The 17,170-nt window shown below is 35.1% G+C and overlaps 1 protein-coding gene across 3 annotated transcripts in view; it reads left to right on the forward strand.

The window, feature by feature from the left end:
* The window catches only part of LOC106870340 (uncharacterized), a 181,922-nt gene that overhangs the window by 158,482 nt on the left and 6,270 nt on the right, over window positions 1–17,170 (forward strand). For 2 of the 3 annotated variants that reach the window (XM_089349157.1, XM_089349158.1), the window contains exons 44-50: window positions 2,985–3,141; window positions 4,218–4,318; window positions 6,962–7,110; window positions 9,149–9,319; window positions 12,664–12,759; window positions 15,269–15,457; window positions 16,946–17,018. In XM_089349157.1, coding sequence (XP_089205283.1) covers window positions 2,985–3,141; window positions 4,218–4,318; window positions 6,962–7,110; window positions 9,149–9,319; window positions 12,664–12,759; window positions 15,269–15,457; window positions 16,946–17,018 — 936 coding nt within the window. Of the gene's footprint in view, window positions 1–2,984; window positions 3,142–4,217; window positions 4,319–6,961; window positions 7,111–9,148; window positions 9,320–9,627; window positions 10,605–12,663; window positions 12,760–15,268; window positions 15,458–16,945; window positions 17,019–17,170 lie in introns of those variants that run through there. The other variant, XM_089349159.1, reaches the window with a different exon arrangement.

Here is a 17,170-nt window from a genome sequence, read left to right on the forward strand (position 1 = left end):
TAGAAGTATCAGCACTCAACTATCAGCATGGCTGAAAAAGATTTGCAAGTATGAAAGTAGAACACCTACAAAGATCAGCATTGCTTGGAACTGCAAGAATCCTTTGCAGGGTTCTTGAAACATGACCAGCATACAAATGTCCCCTTAGTCTGCTGGCTGTGGACAGCTGACACTTTCCATTATACCCAACAAAATAAGCTGTGAATCTTCATCACATAACAATAATAATCCTTTCTACTGGAGGCACAAGGTGTCAAATTTGTAAGGAGGGGACTAATCAATTACATTTACCCCAGTGTTTATCGACCCTGAAAGGATGAAAGGCAACGTTGACCTTGGCAGAATTTGAACTCAGAATATAGCGATGGGCAAAATACCGCTAAGCATTTCGTCTAACGTGCTAACGATTCTGCCAGCTTACTGCCTTAATAATAATAATAATAATAATAATAATAATAATAATAATAATAATAATAATAATAATAATAATAATAATAATAATAATAATAATAATAATAATAATAATAATAATAATAATAATAATAATAATAATAATAATAATAATAATAATAATAATAATAATAATAATAATAATAATAATAATAATAATAATAATAATAATAATAACAACAACAACAACAACAACAACAACAACAACAACAACAACAACAACAACAACAACAACAACAACAACAACAACAACAACAACAACAACAACAACAACAACAACAACAACAACAACAACAACAACAACAACAACAACAACAACAACAACAACAACAACAACAACAACAACAACAACAACAACAACAACAACAACAACAACAACAACAACAACAACAACAACAACAACAACAACAACAACAACAACAACAACAACAACAACAACAACAACAATAACAATAACAATAATAATAATAATAATAATAATAATAATAATAATAATAATAATAATTAATTGGGATTTGCTTGTCAGTTGTTTGACCTTAACCAGTTGAGCATGTCCCCTGGTGGCTAATGATATGTGCATCTCTGATCATGAGCAGAAGTAGTGGGGGAGCATCATAGCCATGTGTTGAGAGGAATTCTTTGGGGCTTGAATAATTCACCTTCGGAAACGTGGGTGTTTTGTTCAACATCCTTAAACAAACCTTATTCAGGGACCTTTTGAGCAGGATGGGCTATTCGACCTGAAGAAAATTCTAACTGGGCCCCACCTGCGTGGTCATGTGCTGTTTATCTTGATATGAGATCACCATGTTGCGCACATATGGTTGTGATGCATGTTCCTGGTGTACCCTTATCAGACGGGTAGTCATGATTGGTATACTGGGCTCCGTATATTTTACCCCAGTGTCACTTTGATGGCATGCACTGCTCTCTCACTCAATAATAATAATAATAACAATAATAATAACAACAATAGCAACAATAACAACAACAACAACAACAACAACAATAATAATGGTTTCAAATTTTGGCACAAGGTCAACAATTTCCGAGGAAGGGTAAGTCAATTACATCAGCCCCCCCCAGCACTCAGCTGGTACTTATTTTATCAACCCTGAGAGGACGAAAGGCAAAGTTGACCTCAGCAGAATTTTAAGTCAAAAACATAAATGAAATGCTGAATAGTAATAATAATAATAATAATAATAATAATAATAATAATAATAATGATAATAATTTTTTCTATTATCAGCACGAGGCCAAAAATTTTGGGGTAAAGGAGCTAATTGATATATCTACTCTAGTGCTCAACTGGTACTTATTTTATTGAATCTAAAACGATGAAAAGTCGAATTCAACCTTGGCAACATTTGAACTCAGAACATAAAGCCAGAAGAAATGCAACAAAACACATTGTCTGATGCGCTAACGATCTTGCTAGCTCACTGCCTTTTCTAATTATAATAACAATTGCAACAGTACTAGTAATTATTAGTAACTATTAACATATTTTATTTGAGCACTTACAATTATTCTTAAAACATTTGATAGTTTATGATGTACAATTAGGCTTTGTTAGAAAACTTTAGAAACACTTTCCAAATTTAAATTGAGTGAGTTATACTTTGGTTATATCATTTACCTTGACAATATTTATTAAATATTGTTTTATTAATTTTCTCTTCAAAGCATGGGTGTATAGAGAGTCCTAATGTATTATGTAAATAGAGTACAACTTTATTTAAGTCTAATATGGTTTTCTCATTTTACAGCCTTGAAAAAGACATCCACCACTATTCTGATGTTTTTTTTTTGTCAGGGCTAAGAAGTTAATTTGTTGGATTGTACTATATTTTAACAGCTAGTGTATAGCATTTAAAATAGTTTTCTAATTATGATTTCTATTGTAGTATGCAAACTCATAAGTTATATGAAATTTGAATTTTATTTACATTGAAAATGTGCTTTGTTTTGCTAAATCATAAACTTCACTCTACTTCTCAGCAAAAGGGGAAAAAAAGAGAAAAGAAAAAATGCTTCCCTAACATGTTTTATTATCCTTTCATAAATTTGTGACAAGAGAACAATTATATAAACTTTAGTAGTTGACAGTTATCTACTTTAGAAGGGTGAAAGTCGACCTTGTCAGAATTCAAAATTGGAAAGTGTAAGGCTACAGTTAAATACTACAAGGCATTTTGTCTGATGCTCTACCAATTCTGCAAATCCACCACTCTGAGTACCCCTAATAATATTAAATGGAAATGCTCAAGGTGCAGTTTAGTTTCAGTTTGATATATATTTTCAGGTTCCATTTAATTGTTAGATGTGTGAAACAGTGAAGAATTACATGAACAAAATAAGTATGACAAATTACCACTTTAGTTTATATTCTTATCTCTACCAAGTGTACAGGCTCTTTCTATTGAGGAATTTTGCACTTTCCAATATGTCTAAAGCAATGAGTTTGTTAAAATCCAAATAGCATGTTAGGTTTTGAAAACCAAATGCTTCCTTTTGTTTTCTGACTTCAGAAATAACCGCTGTTCACTTGAAGATATCTGGAATTCATATAAGCAATAAACAAAATAGTAAAGAGATTCGAAATGAAGTGAAATATGAATACAGCAAACTTATTGAAGATTTTTTTACAGCCTCTATTCAACTCAGAGAGAAGTTTGATATATTCAGGTACTGTATAATTGTCATGTATGTGAACTGAGGTATATGTTTAAATGGCTAATGACTTGGACAAAAATCCCATTGGCTTAAACCTTGCTACAAGGATTATATTTTACATCAGCTAAAATAGACACTATTCTCATTTCAAAGCCAAGTAGTTGAAATTAGATGGAACAACCAATTGTAAAATGTCAGCTACAAGTGTTTAGCTCTTTAGCATTTAAACTGGCTATATCTAGTTCAAATATTCTTCCTGTTGTATGTTTAAACAAGTCAGATCCACCCTCTCACACCGCACCTACAATATCATTCTAAAATTCTAAAAATAAACTATCACATTGTCAAAATCTCAATGGTAAAACAATGTGAATAAATAAGCATTATATTCAACAAAGGGCTAAAGTTATAAAAATCACCTTTTTAAGATAAATCATTCTTCAGTACTTTAAAATGTGTTTTCTTATCAGTTAATCCTTTAACTAAGTTTTGCATTGAATATAATATCTTATGTTTTAGACTGTCTCAGATAGTAGTTGAATCAGTATTAGAATGGGGACAATAGGGAATTGAACTAAACACTTTTCTTTTTTTTTTTTTTGTTGTGCTTGAATCAATGAAATAGGTACTTTGCTTTATGTTCCCACAATTTTTTATGAACTAGCTTTGTACCTTATCAAAAGTTGTTGTTGTCATCACCACCACCACCACCATTATCATTTTCAATTATACTTTTACCACAAATGAAAAAGTTTACATATTATGGGTGATTAGGTATGGCTTGGGAAGAATTGGTTTTTGAGGCCACAAACTACCTATTTAATAAATTTGATACCAGTTGGCTGTCTGATCCAAGTACCTCTGGCCAGTTACAATAATAAACATAATTTATTAATACTGAAAGGATAAAAACGTTTCCTTGGTAATGATAGATACTGATTTGTTACAATCTGCATAAATTTGTTTAAATATTGCTTGTTTGCCAATTTAACTTAAAAGCTAATTTATCTTTATTCCTGACTTATGGACTTTTATGTAACAAATTTTATTTCATGAATTTCTTGTTTTCTATGTCCAACATTTACTAGAAATGACCTGACTCAAGAAGTATTGGACATAATTACCACAACTCGCAAACAGGTTGTTGAAGAAATGGAAGACATTAAACTTAAATATCACCTTCCAGAAGGCAAGATTATTATCTTTATATTTCAGATGTCTGATTAATCATCCATTTTCAAATCAACTTAGAAATTATTTGCTTCTAGAGATAAACATTGGATACAGCTACAATCTTGCATTCAAAACTCTTTTGCTTGTGCTTTGTTGAAAAGTCTTTGCACAGTCAGGAGGATGTCTGCTTAACAAATGGAAGCAGTGAGAATTTCAATGACTATTTGATAACTTTTGATACTGGTATGGATATCCATACAATTGTTAATATGGTTATCCCTGTTCCTTGACAATTATCATCATCATAATATAGATGTTCAATACATCTGCCACATGCAAACACTACTTTTTCTGTTAACCTTCCTGTGATAGTACTGCACCTCTTATATGTCAATAGTTTGCACTGGGTACACCATACATAATTTCTACCTACACCTTTTCTACATATTGAGCACAGCTATCTCCCTGAAGGGATTAGTAATTTTCTGTTTTCCTATTTACTAAGACATTGGTCTTTGCTAAATTAACTCTGAGACCCTTTGATTCTAGACTTTGCTTCCACACTGATGCATTGTACATGGTGACCATGAAATTGGCTCTTGTAATGAGGAGAGAACAAGGCTACTGGACTTCTGTCATAATTTCTAAGATCTGCAATACCAACTTCAGAAAGCCAGCCAATCACCTGATAACCTATTAGTCTGGTGGCCACACGAGCCAGATTGACTACATAAATGAGTGGTTGGTGAGAGCTGTACAAGCCATGTAGGTATGTCGTCAGTAAAATGAAAGTTGGCACTGTGTATAGCAATGAATTTAGTGTATCAGAGTCGTTTAGTGTATGAGAATTCCTCTACGCTGATGACTTTGTCCTTATAGCTGAATCACTACCTGACCTAGAGAAGAAATTTTAGGTGTGGAAGCAAGACCTGGAATCAATGGGCCTTAGGGTTAGTTTATCAAAAACCAAAGTCCTAGTAAGTAGGAAAACAGACAAATCACAAGTCTCTTCAGGGAGATGGCCCTGCTCAGTATGTAAGAAAGGTGTTGGGAGAAGCTCCATACATTGTACCCAATGCAAGCTTTGGACACATAAGTGATGTAGCGGTATCACAGGAATGTTAACAGAAAATATAGTCTTCGTGTTTGACAAATGTGCAGGTACAATAAGCACTGAAAATGCACAGACAATAGATCCCTCAATTGCTGAGGGTGATCACTGCTAACTAGGAGACCTAGTTAGCAGTGGTGGAGGAAGTTCTGAAAGTTGTTAGAATAAGAATGGGCTGGACAAAGTTCAGAGAGCTTCTACCTTTTTTGATAACTAAGAGCCTCTCCCACAGAGTGAAAGGCAGATTGTATGATGCTTGTGTACATACAGCTATGCTACATGGCAGTGAAACATGGGCTTTGACTACAGAGGACTTGCAGAGGCTCGATACAAATGAAGCTAGCATGCTCCACTGGATGGATAATGTCAGTATGCATGCAGGACAGAGTGTAAATGATTTAAGAGGAAAACTGGGTATAAGAGGCATCAGATGTTGTGTGCAAAAGAGAAGACTGTGCTGGTTTGGTCATGTAATGCACATGGATGAGGACAGCTGTGTAAATATGTGCTGAGCTCTAATTGTGGAAGGAACCTGTGGAAGGGGTAGATCCAGGAAGACGTGGAACAAATTGGTGAGAAAGGATCCTTGAATGCTGGACCTCACTGAGGAAATTACAAGGAACCAGGGATTGTGATTTGCTGTACTTGATAAGACATGTCAAGCTAGGTAAAATTGCTGTCTTCTATACATGCAGGCTTGTCCTTCCGGGTGCCAGTGCCACATCAAAAGCATCCATGCCAGTGCTGCATAAATGCACCCATGCCAGTGGCATGTACAAAGCAGACAGCAGACTCAGTTAAAGTGGTTGGCATTAGGAGAGACGTCTGGCCATAGAAACTATGCTACAACAGACAGTCGGTGTTTGAACAGCTTCCCAGCTGGCCAGTTCCATGTCAAACCGTCCAACCCGGTACAAAGGCCAGTCAGGCGGTACTGGCAACATCCACGCTCAAATGGTGTATTTTATGTGCCACCCACACAAGAGCCAGTCCAGGGGCACTGGCAAAGATCTCTCTCGAAAGTCCTTACACATGCCGCGAGCACAAGTGCCAGAAAGGCAACACTGGGCACAGGTGCCTTCATGATTTCGCTTTCCCATCTCTCGTCAAAGATGACATTTGAGTGTTCAGCTTTTTTACCAAACAACCTGCACAAATGATTTGTTTTTATAGTGATCAGATGTATGTGCCTTACATTAGCTCACTCCCTCAATCAAATCGATATTGCCTGAACAGGTGTTGGATGATTGCAGAGCAACATGAGATGGAGTGTTTTTTGCTCAAGAACACATTGTACCACCTGGTCTAGGAATTGAAACCACAATCTCACGATTATGAATTCAACACCCTAACTACTAAGCCATGCACCACCACACATATCTTATATTGATGAGACTATTTTCATTCAATTTGAAACAGAGTTGCAAGTATTCCAAATCACAGATATTTTTTATTAACTATATCTGATTTCTTAACATAAAAATAATGTTTGTATTTTGCTTGAAATTTTGATGCTCTGTTTGTTGACATCAATAAATCTGCTTCTAGGTCAATCTGAATTGCAGAAGAAGTTGCAACAGGCAGAAGAAATACATGAACTACAGGCTGAAAATTACCAACTCAACTTGTTAATTTTGAAACTAAGGTCAATCAACATCTGGCATCGGAACTTTAATCAAGCTAATTATATGAAGGCAGTTAGTATTCATTCATCTCTCCATTCATTCATTTATTTGATCAACATTACCATCATCATCATTATTATCATTTATCTTTTACTTGTTTCAGTCATTAGAATGTGGTAATGCTGGGGCACTGCCTTGAAGAATTTTCAGTCAAACAAATCGACCTCTGTACATTTCTTTAAGCCTGGTACTTATTCTATTGGTTGCGTTTGCTGAACTGCTGAAACACAAGCACCAAAACACACACAGATATATACACACATGCATGACAGACTTCTTTCAGTTTCTGTCAACTAAATCCACTCACAAGGCTTTGGTTGGCTTGAGGCTGTAGCAGAAGACACTTGTCCAAGGTGCCATGCCTGTGTCTATTGTAATATGTATAATTACTCCCAATGCTGCTAATGTAGTTAGAATGGCTGTTTCTAATAATGCAATTTCAGTTTTGTTGTACAAATGTAACAACAGTGAATTTCTCTTTTGTACAAGTTTGAAGAAAAGAAAGCAATATTAAGTAGTTAAGACACTTATGTTGATAATATTATCTCCATTTGCTCAAAGAGCATTGAGTGATGTGGGTTCTCTAAGCAGTGCCATTCTGGACCAATCTGCATCCCTCTTCCCAGGTAACACCCATCTCAGTCAATTCTTCCTGCACAATCCCTTGCTATATCTTTGTCAGCCTGCCTCTCTTTCTCCTTCCTTCTTTAACTGTCCTCATGGCTGTCCTTGCTGGTCTTTCCAATGTTAAATGCAATACATGGTCAAGCAGCTTCCTTCATCTAGCTGTGCTGGTGTCTTGCACTTTAGTTAGGCCAACTCTTTTCATGATTTCATTGTTTGTGATGTGGTCAGGCTAGGTTAGCTTCAGAATACTTCTAAGGCACTGGCAATGAAAAACATTCACCATTTTACAAATCCTGTCCATCTATTTCCACATTTCATTTGCCTTCAATGCTGTAGGAATGACAATAGATGCATGTAGACAAAGTCTAATATTTTGATGAATGGAAGAGCAGAACCATATGAGTCTTAATCATTGGAAGGCTGCCATTGCTGTACCAAGTCTAGTCTTGACATCAATTTCTACGTTTCCATTTTTGCCAGTGTTACTGTTTAGGTATATAAAAGAATTGAAAAATTTAATATTTTGTCCACCAAGAAGGCAACAAACTGGCAGAATTATTAGTGTGCCAAACAAAATGCTTAGCAGCATTTCATTCATTTTTATGTTCTGAGTTCAAATTCTGCTGAAGTCAACTTTGCCTTTCATTCTTTCAGGATCAATAAAATAACTACCAGTTGAGCACTGGGGTTGATGTAATTGACTTAACCTCTCCCCCAGAATTGCTAGTCTTGTGCCAAAAATTTGAAACTAATATTTTATCTACCAAGTTTGATGGGTTTGGGTTGATTTTTTACCTGTGTATAAGGCTTTTCTCTTTTGGCAACTGATACAGAGACCACATACATAACATAGCTATGTAGATGAAGAAACACATGCTTGCACATTTATGTGTCTACTCACATATACAAATGTACACTTTTCAGTGGTTAGTCATCCCAAAAACAACACAAGGGAAAGAACGAGGAAGAAATTATTTTCAGATCAGAGACTTGACCCAAATGTTTAAAGCAGAGTGGACTCTGCTAAAGGGATCTAAGGACCGAGTGGTGGTGTTAGACCAGGTAACAAATTATCTGTACCACTGTTGAAAATAATAGTCTGTTGGAATATTTTCTGATGATCAATATGTGTTTATAATGGTTGAGCACCTGCTCAATCATAAAACAGACCAATGGTCAAAGATATTCCAGCTGTAATCATCCTGATCAACCCATCATTGTTTCAGAGTGTCCTTAAGACTACATTATCCAGTGAAACATTTCATTTTTATGATGTTAGTGTATTATTAGAAGGAGATTTCACTACTATTTCAAAGCTAGCATGCTCCAGACTTTCTAGGTGCAATCCCATGGTCATTCATGACCAAAGGAGGCCTTTACTTTTTATATTTGAGGATGAATGATTGCATTTTATTTATTAAAGATAAATTCCCTAATGAAAGAAGTGGAAAGCCTAAAGAAAACAAATGTTGAATTAAAGCTAATAACATCTGAAGAATCAAGACTATTAAAACAACAATTAATTGTTCTCAGGAAAGAATTATCCATTTTAGTCAAAGAATGTTCTTCAGTCAAAAATCAACTCAATGCAGAGGTAAGAATTTTGTGTATTATAAATCATTATTATTAAGTTTTCTTCAAAAGGAGGTTTCTATAAACAGATTTTTATTGGGTTGGCAAGAAAGTAATTTCGTTTTTCACTGATAGAGTTACAATGCTTTTGAATGACTTTTTTCAATGTTATGATTTTTTCCTTCTGACATTTGATAGCCGTTACTTCTAACTTACTTTAGAAGCAAATTGCACGCAATTTTGTTTACAGTTGTTAGTTCAGTGTCAGTTTTAAAATCGAGTGCAAATACAAACATTTTCACCATATTTTGCTTTTTTATTTCCATAAAGGCAAAAAAAGCTGTTCTATTTGACCTACTAAAGTTGATGTTGACCAAATCAAAGCCATAATTGAATCTGATTGTCATATAACTGTGCGAAAGATTGCAGAGAGGTTAACTGTACCACACACAGCAATTGAAAATCACTTAAACTGTCTTGGACTTAAGAAGCTTGATATTTGGGTTCCACATAAATTGAAAGGGATTCACTTAACACAATGAATCAATATTTACGATATGCATCTCAAATGCAATGAAATTAACCTGTTTTTGGAATGAATCATCACTGGTGATGAAAAATGGATTGTCTACAAAAACATTAATCAAAAACGATCATGGTCCAAGTGTAATGAACCAACACAAACCACATGGAAAGCTGAATTGCTTCAAAAAAAGGTCATGCTGTCAATTTGGTGGGATTACATGGGTGTTGTGTATTTTGAGTTGCTTCCAAGGAACCAAATATCAATTGAGATGTTTACTGTCAACAACTAATGAAACTGGAGGAAGCGATTAAACAAAAATGGCCAGAACTGGCAAGCTGTAAAGGAATTGTGTTCCACCATGACAACGATAGACCACACATATCTTTGCTAACTTGTGAAAAAGTATTATTGTTTGGTTGGGAAGTGATGTCACATCCACCATATAGCTCTGACCTTGCACCATCAGGGCCATTTATTTTGAAGTTTGCAAAATTCTTTGAATGGTAAAACTTTCAATAATAATGATGACCTGAAATCGCACTTGCTTCAGTGTTTGGCTGATAAGGATCAGAAGTTCTATGAGCGTGGAATCATGAAGTTGCCAGAAAGATGGCAAAAGGTCATCAAACAAAATGGAAAATATATAATTGATTAAAGTTCATTCTTTGTATGAAAAAATGACTTTTATTTCACACTAAAAAACTGAAATTACTTTCTTGCTACCCCAATATATTATATCTGGGTTTGGATATCAATAAACAGCGTGCAGTAAGAAAAATGAGTACTGGGTTGTGTTCATATTTTATCATTTATTATGTGCTGTAGAAAAATATACATTCAGTGCATGGTGAACAAAACTGCAGGGATTTATTTACATTCTCTACTGGTTAATAAACTTCTGTAGCTATGACAAGCTGTTCTAGTCATTATAAATAGTATATATGATAGGAAGCTTCTATTGTGACCTCAAGAAAACAATTCACCGAAATAATACAGAAAGAATGAATGTCAGAAATAAACTTGAAAGAATGTTACTAAGATGAAGATGAACACAGTGTTCTCCATGTTTGGGGAGAAATTATATACATATGTATATGCATTTGCATGCATGTGTGTAAAGTGTGTGTGTGTGCGTGCATGCATGCATCTGTGTGTGCGTATGTTTTGTATATATGTACAGTGTGGGAAGAAAATATACATACTGTATCATTAGTGGAAATTTGGCTATGAAAAGGCCCAGGTTGTTGTATTGTTTCTCTGTGTGGCTGTAGAGTTGTGCTTGTTTTCCTTTCTATTTGTCAAACTAGGAAATGATTGCTGATAAAAACATGAAGGTAGTTAATCTCTACTTGTTAAACCTCTCTGTGTGACAGAGATGCCTGTTAATATAGCATCCGTTTAAGTTGTTCATTAGTCTATATGGTGATGGCACTTCATCAGCTGATGAAGTAAGTGAAATAATTGATTAATCCAGAAGGTGATGACATGGAGATCTTTGCTGCTGCTAGTGTATCTGGATTGATGAATGGCTATTGTGCCACTTGATTGACCTGAAAGTTAATGTTATAATAAAGCCTATTGATGCCAAGTTTTTATTGTTTGACAGTTATTGAGAAAAGCAAACTGCCAATTTGTGAATCTACTTTTTGAAGCACTGGACTCCCATGATTATAACAACATGCAGTATTTACTGTATTAGTTACCTCTTAGATTACTGTCCACAAAAAAGAAAAGAAATCAATACCTGCTTTTGAAATGGTGAATGTTTCCACTGCACACAACAGAATCCAGCTGGCTAGTGTACTGATCATCCCAATCTAGTTTTCATGACCACTGATGAAGTAACAGGAGTATTATTGATGCTTGGTAGAAATATTAGTGTGATGATAGACTGGTGTAGTGCTTGTAAAGTCTGACAATCATTTCTAAATGATGATGACATCAGCACATCTTTTGATGAAGTCAGTGGATTAGTTGATCAGTCCAGGAAGTGTTGATAGTCACATCTGTTGATAAAGTAGGCACTCTAATAGACTGCTCCAAAAGTGATGACACAAGAATTTCTCTTAATGTCTGCGTATCTGAGCATATGATTTAATCTAAAAGGTAATCATATAGGATATAGGCATGTCTGTTTATGCCAACTTGTGTGGTGTTGACATAGCTGTTGGCAAAAATAAACTGCCAATTTGTTGACCTATATGCCACGAATATAACCTGATGTACATGCTACATATTTTATATTTTACTTGTTTCAGACTGTGGCCATGCTGGGACACTGTCTTGAAGAATTTTTTAGTCAAACAAACCAACCCCAGTACTTATTATTTTTTTTGTAAAGCCTGGTACTCATTCTATTGGACTCTTTTGCCAAACTGCTAAGTTATGAGGACATAAACACATCAACACAGGTTATCAAGCAGTGGTTGGGGACAAACACAAAGACACACACACATACATATACAATGGGCTCCTTTCAGTTTCCATCTACCAAATCCACCCACAAGGTTTTGGTTGGACTGAGGCTATAGTAGACGACACATGCCCAAGGTGCCACCTAGTGGGACTAAACTCAGAACCATGTGGTTAGAAAACAAACTTCTTACCAAACAACCATACCTCTATCCATTTGTTTGCATACAAAACATATATACAAATATATTCTTTTAATCAGTCTTAACTTAATGATCAAATGATTAAGGTGATTAGGAATACCTTTTAACAGTTCTTAGTTACAGTGATAATGTCTTAAATGTGATTTTTGCATTCTAGGAATTTCCTTAAATAAATTGTACATAGTCTTGTCTAGGCAGAATGATAAATGTTCTTATTAACTCTAGCTAAATGAAAAGGAAGAGAATATGTACATGTTACAACAGAACAATCAGTTCAAGCACCATATAGAACTATTCAAACAGGAACAGATAGATAACCTGGTAAGTATGAGTTTTTTTATTTGTTTGGTAGGGAATATAGAAGTTTGATTTGCAATTACCATTTCATTTTCACTTTCATGTTTTCATTCCACACTTCATCTTCATCCTCATCATCCACTTTTCCATGCTTGCATGTTTCCAAGAAAGATAAAAAATTTCACATAGCCAAACATCATGCTCTCTCTGGAAGACTGGAAATGAACTACATCATTTATATAGCAGTAATGCTCACTTACAAGAGCACACACACACGTTCTCTCTCTCTCTCTCTCTCTCTATATATATATATATATATATACATATAATACAAACAATATATATACATGTATACACACATATATGTACATACTTACATCTACATGTGTATATATATGCATATCAGGGTACAGGACGTTAGAACAATGAACTACAGACAACGGAACGAACACATAGGAAAACGGAAAGCCACTTGGAATATTCCTTCATCAGCTGTCTCTATTCTAACCTGACGTTTCGAAGATAAGACAGAACGTACTCTAGAATAGCCTCTTCCTGAGTAGTGGATCAACCCACTACACAGAGGAATCCAAGGTGGCAAACACAAACCAAGACAGGAAAAATTGTACAGTGAAAACAACATTCAAAAGCCGTACGGTCAAACGCGAATCTTTGGCCGTACGGCTTTTGAATGTTGTTTTCACTGTCCAATTTTTCCTGTCTTGGTTTGTGTTTGCCACCTTGGATTCCTCTGTGTAGTGGGTTGATCCACTACTCAGGAAGAGACTATTCTAGAGTACGTTCTGTCTTATCTTCGAAACGTCAGGTTAGAATAGAGACAGCTGATGAAGGAATATTCCAAGTGGCTTTCCGTTTTCCTATGTGTTCGTTCCGTCGTCTGTAGTTCATTGTTCTAACGTCCTGTACCCTGATATGCATATATATACACATGTAGATGTAAGTATGTACATATATGTGTGTATACATGTATATATATTCTTTGTATTATTACATTATTGAACGCACACGTCCTTTTTTGCAAGTAAGTCTACTTTATATATACACATATATATACATATATATATATATATATATATATATATATATCAGGCAGTTGAACTGAATCCAAGATACATGAATGGTGGGAATTAAGCTTTTTAATCACACAACTACACATGCCTCTTTATAACACACGTTATAAAAAGACACATCGCTGCCAGATAAAAGTATACCAGAACCACAACAACTGACATTGTTTAAAAAAGTTTTGATTCCTATCAGTCAGCTTTCATTTTGATAGCTACTATAATTTTCAAAGGAAGGATTGGATGATTTCCATTTAAAGGACTTAACTTTGGGAAAGTCTATCAATAACATTTAACTTTAATTAGTTTCAGATACTATGATTTGTAAAATGTTTGTATTGGTGAAATCTACAGACATCTTTTAGCTGCGTAGTGAATGATATGAAGTCCTCATTGTAGGATGTTTTGGATGACCTCATTTCTGGACAATTTGTAATCATAAAAGAAGTACTAAAGTTAAAGGGGGTGTAAGATGGCCTTATTAAGTTAGAAATGAATATGGTTGGAAATGAAAGAGAGAGAGACAGAGAGAGAGAGAGAGAGAGAGAGAGAGAGAGAGGAGAAGAAGAAGAAGAAGAAAAAGAAGAAGAAAGTATAGGTCATTAGTTTAGAGAAAGAAGGGATCAAGGTATTTGACCAAGTTTTGAACTATTCCAGAGGAAGTTCTTTTGCCATTTTCAAGAATAAATGCCATCGCAGAAAGCTTCTAACCCAGCAGAACAGTTAGTTTAAAAGTAAGACAGATTTACTAGATTTTCCTCAATTCACAAAGGGCAGTACTTTTACTTTCCTAAAATTTCTAATCAGTAAAAGACCCTTATTGTGTGATTTATAAAACTGGACCTTCAGAAGAGGCACATCAATCTAATGCTGATGCATCTCTGCTACGAACACCCCAGCATTAGACTGATATATGTATGCAACATATGTGTGTGTGTGTTTGATTATCAGAACTATACACTTGTATTTGATGTCTTTGTACAACCATCCTGAAACACTATGCTTGACAGTAATTATTTTAATTCTACCCTAAGGATCACATTAAGATTGATAATAAAAATTTTTTTTAATAATAATTTCATCATTTCTGTATTTGTCTGCTACACACTGTTTTGATCAGTTGGATTATTGATTCTCTTCTGTTATCTTATATTTACATTATAGAAATATGTTTATGTGGATATATAGAGTACCTAGCTTTGCTCAAAATTTGAACTGATCAAAATGTAGTTAGTGTAGCAGATGAAATCCATTGTCAAAAAATTTTCAAGTTGTAATAACAGTAACTCAGCTTACAAATGCATCCAATTAATGTAAAACTTGATGAAAATGTATTGCAAACAGAATAGAATTGAACTTCAAAACTGCAACAATTGTCTTTGCTAAGTGTTCTATAATTTTTGTTCCCCTCAAAACTATTGCTGCACTGTTTTCATTCACACTAACAGGAACAGGAGTTAAAAAAGAAAAATAATGAGCTGAAACTTCTTGGTGAAAGTTATAACCGTGTTGTCAACTGGACTGAAGGAAGTAGTCAAATATCTCAAAAAAGCCTAATCAATATAAAGAAATCACTTAGACAGGAGAGGACTCTGAAGAAAATGGCATTTCAAAAAGTTGATATTTTACGCACCTTGGTTAGTAAATTTATGTATAAATTTAAAATATTTCCTTGGGAAGTTAAGTGGTTTACCAGTCCATGACCAAATCACTTAAATCTCAAATAGTTGTTGTAAACTTCTCATTCTCAGAAGCAATAGCACTGAAAAAAATGAAAAGTGGTTCATTAGCTTGTAACATTACCTCTGCCTCCCATTCAACTGTTTCCATGTTGCACTGGCCACGAAGGGGACATGTGGTGTTAATTCTGCATGAGCATCCTGCTTCTGTCTCAGATGGGAATCTATCACAGCTAAAAGAAACTCTTAAATGAGCATGCATTTTGTATCAAAAGCCTATATGAAAGTTTCGCTTATGGTATCTACCACAGTAAAGTTTGTTCTAACTGAACATACATGCTTAAGTGGAAATAAATGTTACATTTTGGTATTAATGCTGCCTCTGTCACTAATATATATCTCTTAAAGTGTATCTATTAAAAATGTTACAAAGCCTATACATTCAAGAAAGTGTTTACTCACTAAGCTAAGGAAGATCTTATCCACACAAGTTTTCACACTTAGGGAAGAGAGAGCACAACACTTTCTGGTAGCATTTTCTCCTGGTGAGGTTAGGGTTGGGCTGACAGTCAGAAACTTATTATAGTATGGGGCAACAACACTGAAAATCTCTTTACTGCTGACCTCCTTCACTAGGTTCCAGAACACTGTGGCTGGATGACAGGAAGCTGTGTTAATGTTGCCAGCCTCTCATTTGGCTCCCTAAATGGCCTATAGGTACCAGATTCTAAGTCCAAAGTTACATCAAGCAAATCAACTATCTTCAGGAAGGTTTCAATTGTGATCTTGAGACCAAGAAAATTCATGGTGTGGGCAAGGTCCTTCCTTAGCCTATCAAGTGTGTAACCATTTACCCCACCCTGCATCAATATTGATTTCAAATCTAGGTACAGGCCAGCATTTTGCGGGGAGAGAATAAGTCAATTACATCGATCTCAGTGTTTCACTGGTACTTAATTCATCAACCCCGAAAAGATGAAAGGCAAAGTCGACCACAGCAGAATTTGAACTCCAAATGTAAAGACAGGCAAAATGCTGATAAGCATTTTACCTGGAGTGCTAACAATTCTACCAGCTCACTGACTTACACCACCTCAGTATTGCCAAAGCATGGTCTCTCTAGAGACCAAAGCTGGTTGAGGGGCCAAGTGACATAAATCTTGATAATTCCCTCAATTATCTCCTGCAACTTTCATCTGCTTCACAACACCTACAAATTGAATGTGATACTTCCTCACCTCCAGTAACGGAGAGCAGTTGCAACATTATTACCATACCTGCTATCAAATATTAGATAATTGCCCAGTTATATAATATCTTCTGTAAAACCAACTGGTAAAATCAGCTGTGATAGATCTATGGTACTGTAAACTCTGATTAATGTGTGTGTGTGTGCATATGTGTGCATGTACAAAACACATTTATAGTTGTGTCTTTTATTTTTAGGTTGAAAACCAAGCCTGGAGAAGTCCTACACCTATTCAACAGAGATCTGAACCTGTCACACCTTCGTATGGTTGTAAGTATAGTAATTTATAAATCTAGGTAATCATCAGTCAGATGTATACTTATGACATATATACATATAGACACACATACACACATATATATATAGTGAAGTTGCATAGACTTGTGCCTCAGAGGGGAACTTGCTAGGTGCAATCCCATGGT

Source organism: Octopus bimaculoides, chromosome 3 (assembly GCF_046866305.1).
Source record: "Octopus bimaculoides isolate indiv1 chromosome 3, ASM4686630v1, whole genome shotgun sequence".
NCBI lineage: Eukaryota > Metazoa > Mollusca > Cephalopoda > Octopoda > Octopodidae > Octopus > Octopus bimaculoides.